This window comes from Poromitra crassiceps (assembly GCF_964638095.1).
Source record: "Poromitra crassiceps genome assembly, contig: HAP1_SCAFFOLD_377, whole genome shotgun sequence".
Lineage (NCBI taxonomy): Eukaryota > Metazoa > Chordata > Actinopteri > Beryciformes > Melamphaidae > Poromitra > Poromitra crassiceps.
Genome location: NW_028152027.1, coordinates 52,501 through 60,000, shown reverse-complemented (window position 1 = coordinate 60,000; position 7,500 = coordinate 52,501). Strand labels below are relative to the sequence as shown.

At 44.2% G+C, this 7,500-nt stretch overlaps 1 protein-coding gene across 1 annotated transcript in view; it reads right to left on the bottom strand.

The window, feature by feature from the left end:
- LOC310771134 (voltage-dependent L-type calcium channel subunit alpha-1D-like) overlaps positions 1–7,500 on the bottom strand; it is a gene marked incomplete at both ends in the record, with an annotated part of 78,484 nt that overhangs the window by 23,774 nt on the left and 47,210 nt on the right. The window contains 8 exons of the mRNA XM_083663798.1: positions 240–367; positions 478–637; positions 1,303–1,394; positions 1,615–1,680; positions 2,214–2,342; positions 4,361–4,402; positions 5,325–5,408; positions 6,561–6,638. Of these exons, the coding sequence (XP_083519924.1) occupies positions 240–367; positions 478–637; positions 1,303–1,394; positions 1,615–1,680; positions 2,214–2,342; positions 4,361–4,402; positions 5,325–5,408; positions 6,561–6,638 (779 nt within the window). The remainder of the gene's footprint in view (positions 1–239; positions 368–477; positions 638–1,302; positions 1,395–1,614; positions 1,681–2,213; positions 2,343–4,360; positions 4,403–5,324; positions 5,409–6,560; positions 6,639–7,500) is intronic.

Below are 7,500 nucleotides of genomic sequence, written 5' to 3'. Positions count from 1 at the left end.
TCCGCGTGAACGCGCAAACGGAGGGGTAGTGGATAGGGTTAGGGGATAGGGGCTGGTTTGGGATTGGGCCTGTGAGCGAGGCCTGACTAAACGGCCAGTCACACACGGAGGGGTATTCTGCTAGTTATAGAGATATTGAATGACAACTTTACAAAACACTATTTGGATATACACATATACACATATACATGTATGTATATATACAGCTTCAGGATATACAGCACAGCCTGGGTACTCACTTGGCTTCAGGATCGTATTCGGACCAGATCCTCTTAAACTCATCCAGGTGATGCGGCCCCAGAATCGACCAATCGCGAGTCAGATAGTCAAAGTTGTCCATGATGACAGCTACAAACAGGTTGATAATCTGAAACAGAGACATACAACATTTCTTGTATTTCATTGCACCCACAATGTGCTCGCCTGTCACTGAACCCACTGCCGATGAATGAGAACCGTGCAACATCTGGAGGTTACCAGGAAGGCGCAGAGCATGTAGAAGCTGATGAAGTAGATGACGGCGAAGCCGCTGCCGCAGTTCTTCTCCTCGCCGGGGTTGTAGTCCGACTCGGCGTCACACAGCTTCCCCGGCAGACAGGCCAGCATGATCTCCTGCCAGGCCTCTCCTGTCGCACACCTAGCATGGAAACACAACGTAAACACAACGTAAACACAATGTAAACACATTGTAAACACATTGTAAACACAACGTAAACACAACGTAAACACAACAAAAACACAACGTAAACACAACAAAAACACAACAAAAACACAACGTAAACACAACAAAAACACAACAAAAACACAACGTAAACACAACAAAAACACAACAAAAACACAATGAAAACACATTGTAAACACAACGTAAACACAACGTAAACACAACGTAAACACAACAAAAACACAACGTAAACACAACAAAAACACAACAAAAACACAACGTAAACACAACAAAAACACAACAAAAACACAACGTAAACACAACAAAAACACAACAAAAACACAATGAAAACACATTGTAAACACATTGTAAACACAACGTAAACACAATGAAAACACAATGTAAACCCAACGTAAACACAGCGTAAACACAATGAAAACACAATGAAAACACAATGTAAACCCTACATAAACACAACGTAAACACAATGAAAACACAACGTAAACACAGCGTAAACACAATGAAAACCCAACATAAACACAACGTAAACACAATAAAAACACATTGTAAACAGCGTAAACACACACACACACACACACACACACACACACACACACACACACACACACACACACACACACCTGAAGAGCATCAGGACAGCTTGTGGAAAGGTCTGAAAGTTGTTGTTACGGTTGATTTGTGTTCCATCCACCATGGCTATTTTCCCAAACACCTACAAATACAAAAGGGATTATTATAACTATAATAACTATTTCAAATCAACACAAAGCCACCAGCCAACAAACCATTCAAAAACAAGACGATGATCATCATCACATGTACAATCATAGATGAGATGTTCCAAGAGAGCAACAAATACAGTGCAGTCTGACAGGTTCCAATCATATTCGAGTCACATACCGTCTTATCAAAAGTACAAAATACAAAGTTACCTGCATTCCGATGACAGCATAGATGAAGAACAACATGGCTATCAGAAGGGCAACATAGGGAAGAGCCTGAGTGTAAAACAAGCAAACAAATGGGACCCAGTTACTAAACATTATTATTATTATTAGTGTTATTATTATTATTACTAAACATTTCCTTAAACAAGACACAGAAAGCCAACCTGCCGACCCTATGTCAATGTGTTAATGTTCTGTGTCTCTCAGAAGAAAGTATGAGGAAGCAGACTTGTAATTAAACTGTGTTATGGTTACTTGACAATTCAAGTAACCATAACACAGTTTAATTACATTACTGTGTTATGGTTACTTGAATTGTTCTAAAATTCCTGGAGAAAGCTATTTGCATGGTCACCAGACCAGTAAGACCACCAATCTATCCTACTGTATATGTTGGATTGTGTTACGTTAACATGTTACCAGTGAAGCATGGTTACTTGGGTCCACCATCCAGCAGCCATATTTACAAACTTAGACCTGCATCCTAAGTCTAAGACCTAAAATTGCTTAACTTCATCACTTACCTGATTGGTCCATCATCTTACACCTTCATGCAGCACGGGCTGCGTGTCTTGCAGTCTCACCTGGAAGGACTTGATGAAGGTCCAGAGCAGAGTTCGGATGCCCTCCCCCCTGCTCAGCAGCTTGACCAGTCGCATCACTCTGAACAGGCGGAAGAAGGTGATGGAGATGCGAGCGCTGTCCTCTGTGTTCTGAGGTGGAGCAGGTGGAGGTGACGGAGGGACGAATGGAGCGATTGAGGGAAAGGAAGAAAACAGGTGTAATGTCCAGACATAGACAGTGATAAATCTACGTACCACTCATTCATGCATGCATTCACTCATTCATTCATCAGCTATGAGACATGGTTAACAAGCAATGCACAAGTGCGTGAAAAAGTGTATGCCTGCTAACACACTTCCTAAATCTTCATATACAGTATGTGCATAATGTGCATACAGATTACAGATCAGAGCAAAGCAATAACAGACCTGGGGCCGGTTGCACCAACTGGTCTTAACTATGCCTGGTCGTAACTCCTACGTCGGTCTTAGTTAAGACCAGTCTTTAGAGTGGATTTACGCCTGTTGCACCAACACGGCTTACGTCTGGTCTTAACTACGCTGGTCGTAGCAATGCGCGTCCGTGTGAATTGCCGGGGAATGCCCCCTGATTGGATGATGTGTGCCTCGCGACCTGCTTGGAGCGCACTGTGCCACTACGCTCTCTCAGCCACTACTGTAACATCCTCCCTCCTCTCACCCTCCCTCGCTCCGGGGGAAAAATGGCGGCGATTGAGCCAGACAGACAGTCTGAATGAAATTGAATGTAACGTTCACAATTCTATGTATTAAATTCTAAAAAAATTAACGGCAACATTTGGGAAGGCTAAGCCACACAACTAGTTAGTTATAATCTTAACATCGTGCTTCAAAGACGGAGAACTGGCTGTGTTACGACGATGACGGTAAGGACTCAAAAAGGTCTCCGCGGAGACAGGCAGGCTCTACGCCTCCTCCTGACCAGGCGTAAGAGTTACGCCTGGTCGTAGTGAAAATAAAGCTTAAGCCGTCTTGGTGCAACCGGCGTAGCTGTTAGGTCGTAAAGTTACGACCAACTTAGCTTAAGACCAGTGTAAGACCAGTTGGTGCAACCGGGCCCTGGAGGACAGAATGACACTAACAGATGCTCAGTACTCAGCTGTGACGCTTCAGAAACAGGCGACAGACAGAATCTATGGTCCAAAGACAAACAAACAAACCAAAAGAGACAGACTGACAAACACCAAGATGGCTCTTTGACCGTCTTATTCCAAGACAGCTCAAAGCAGTGTGCAGCCTGTATGAGAACCTGATCGCAAACACTCGAACAAGCTATGTTGAGATGAACAAATGAAACAACAGTGTAAGAGCCTGTGTCCATCTAGCGTCTTTTCATCAGCTTCATCGTCATTTTTCAGTTCTTTCCAATGGGGGGAGAGCGTATGCGGGCGCATACGGACGTCTAGAGAAAGTGCGCTGCGCCCAGCGTCTATTTTCACAGCGCTCCGGCGTTTTTGTGCGCCCGGCTCCCAGCAGCGCTCCCAGCTGAAAATATTTTAACTTTAACGCTGGTGTCGGGTGCTGCTTTTCTGGCAACTTAATCATGGAGAAACTATCGCAACAGAGACAGAAAGGCCCACAATTGTGGGAGCAGATTGGCTAAGACACTTAATATTTCTGGTGAGTGTTGAGCTAAATCACTGTATGTGTGTTGTTTGCTAATGTTAGCTGATCAGCTATCAAGCTACTACCGCACTGAACTAACGTTAGTTTCAGACTGCTTCCTTGTATATTGTGCGCTGAGATCAGCGCTCCCCAGCGCAGCCACTCCCAGCGTTTAACGGTCGGAAAAGACGCCAGATGGACACACGGCCTTATCCATTGGCCTGTGTCATCATGCTGTGTAACCAAACAGTACAAGATCTCAGCAAAGAGCCTCATTCAAACTGTGGAAGTGGAACCAACATGTGACAAACGAGGTGAATTCAGAATGAGACCTTGACAAGCAACAAGCCCTCAAACGTCATCAGACAACATCTCCATGGTTTCAACAGTTAGTGAGCAACAAATAGTGAGGAGGACAAAAAGATCTTGATGCACTTTTGGATGAGCACAGAAAGGGGGAGTGGCTTGGATGGAAGGGGGAGTGGCTTGGATGGAAGGGGGGGCGGGCTTCTTCTTCTTCTTACCCCTGGTTCCACTATCACCTTGACGACAGGAATGGCTGCCGACTTGAAACCAAAAGCCTCAAGTTAATCCGAGTGACACAAACCAGCTGTACACCAGCAAACCACAAGGGGGTGCTGTTGTACTGGAAATGTCATGACATCATCAATACCTTTGATTCATTCAATATCTACAAACAATAAGAAGCAGCTTCATGTCAACTCATAAAAAAGAAGAGCATCCCAGCAAGCAGCTAGCAGCACAACCCATACCAAAGCAAGCAGCATCATCTGCATGCTAATGCTAATGCTAACCACTCAGCACTATCACACCAGTGACCAGTGATACAGTACATGCAATCCAAATGGGAAGGAAAAATTAAATAAATAAATTATATATATATATATATATATATATATATATATATATATATATATATATATATATATATATATATATATAATTTATTTGCGGATTTAAAGGGGAAAAAAATGTATCTTGTTTTTTTAGGTTTTTTGTCTGAGTGAAATGTTCTATGATCTCTCCCGATTCTAAATATAGCTGAACTATTTTGATAACCATTTTACAAAACGTCTATGGGAAAATAAATGGCGGATACAAATCTCTGGTACAGTGCTGAAGCAGGAAGTTGGCGGTCACTTTGCCTCTCTATTAACATCAGCTGGAAATCAGGAGGTATAGGGAGGGGCCTTAGAGTAACTGTACATGGGATTTCAAGAGGTTAGATGCAGACAATTTTGTACACAATGGTCACACATGCAAGGTTGTTCTACTGGGATAAATTAGTTGCGTTCAAAAACAGTTTGGTATTGTTACTAATTACAATCTGTGTCATCAATTTATTGTCAAAAGACAAACAAATGTGTTCTTGAACGCAACTCTGATGTTACAGCAAGGCCCTCTCAGGATAGAAGGGTGTGTGTGTGTGTGTGTGTGTGTGTGTGTGTGTGAGGAATGGCTACTTACATTGATCTCAGTGATGGCAATGTCAACCACGCTACCCACAACAATTAAGGCATCAAACGTGTTCCATGCATCAGCAAAATAGTGCTGCAAACACGCATCCCAGAGACACGAAGAAGAAGAGAGAGAACACAGAGAAGAGAAGAGAAGGAGGAAGAGGTAGAAATGTGAAAGATAGAGAGAAAACATTGACAAGTTGTGATTTGAGATCATCGAGTGAAGCAGAAAGTCAACACTTGTCTGCCACTGAGTCTGGGAGAGTAGGCATTGTTTGGTATTTTAAGAATGGCCATATGAAAGCATAGATATCATATAGTGTAACTAAATGAGTTATTCTTGGCCGTCTGTTTTGAATGTCTTATTGGGCTCTCACTGAAACAGTGGCAGGCTGACAGAAGTGGTCACCATAGACTTTGACTCAACACTTCTTATCACTTTCACAAGGTAGAATGCATTGTGGTGCAGTAACATGATGTCAGCATGTAACAAGGCTGAGTTATAACATGTCAGCATGTAACAAGGCTGAGTTATAACATGTCAGCATGTAACAGGGCTGAGTTATAACATGACGTCAGCATGTAACAGGGCTGAGTTATAACATGATGTCAGCATGTAACAGGGCTGAGTTATAACATGATGTCAGCGTGTAACAGGGCTGAGTTATAACATGATGTCAGCATGTAACAGGGCTGAGTTATAACATGATGTCAGCATGTAACAGGGCTGAGTTATAACATGATGTCAGCATGTAACAGGGCTGAGTTATAACATGATGTCAGCATGTAACAGGGCTGAGTTATAACATGATGTCAGCGTGTAACAGGGCTGAGTTATAACATGATGTCAGCGTGTAACAGGGCTGAGTTATAACATGATGTCAGCATGTAACAGGGCTGAGTTATAATATGTCAGCGTGTAACAGGGCTGAGTTACATACCCAGGATCCCAGTATCTTTCACACTGGATCCGTTTATAACTTGCTTCATACAACGAATAGAGAGGAGCCACAATTGATCTGCCAGGCTAGAATTTCAATAAATCTTTGCCTATGGTGCCCATCAACCATCAAGTCCACAACAGATCTAATAGACTGGCTTCATGAGCAGAGATTGGCCCAAGCCAGCCTATGAAGATATTACAACGTTAGAAAGGGAGAGAAGGAAGGAAGGAAAGGAAGGAAAAAAGGAGAGTAGGAGGGAAGGAGAGGAAGCGACAGAGTTGTACATGACGTCTGTCTACCTGGCTCAGTATGATGTCGACGACGCTGCCGATCACCACCAGAGCGTCGAAGACGTTCCAGGCGTCACCGACATAACCCTGAAGATGGCAGTACGCACAGCCAGCAGGCAGGGGGCGGTGGAGGGAAAGGAAAGGTGGTTATGGTGAGAGGAGCAAAGGAGGGGGAGGAGAAGGAGAGAATGGAGGATGTAGGAGAAGGAGAAGAATGGAGGAGGGATGTTGGAGGTAGGAGGAGAGAATGGAGGAGGTAGGAGAAGGAGAGAATGGAGGAGGTAGGAGGAGAGAATGGAGGAGGTAGGAGAAGGAGAGAATGGAGGAGGTAGGAGAAGGAGAGAATGGAGGTGGTAGGAGAAGGAGAGAATGGAGGAGGTAGGAGAAGGAGAGAATGGAGGAGGTAGGAGAAGCAGAGAATGGAGGAGATAGGAGAAGGAGAGAATGGAGGAGGTAGGAGAAGGAGAAGAATGGAGGAGGTAGGAGAAGGAGAGAATGGAGGAGATAGGAGAAGGAGAGAATGGAGGAGATAGGAGAAGGAGAGAATGGAGGAGGTAGGAGAAGGAGAGAATGGAGGAGGTAGGAGAAGGAGAGTATGGAGGAGGTAGGAGAAGGAGAGGAATGGAGGAGGTAGGAGAAGGAGAGAATGGAGGAGGTAGGAGAAGGAGAGGAATGGAGGAGGTAGGAGAAGGAGAGAATGGAGGAGGTAGGAGAAGGAGAGGAATGGAGGAGGTAGGAGAAGAATGGAGGAGGTAGGAGAAGGAGAGAATGGAGGAGATAGGAGAAGGAGAGAATGGAGGAGGTAGGAGAAGGAGAGTATGGAGGAGGTAGGAGAAGGAGAGGAATGGAGGAGGTAGGAGAAGGAGAGAATGGAGGAGGTAGGAGAAGGAGAGTATGGAGGAGGTAGGAGAAGGAGAGGAATGGAGGAGGTAGGAGAAGGAGAGAATGG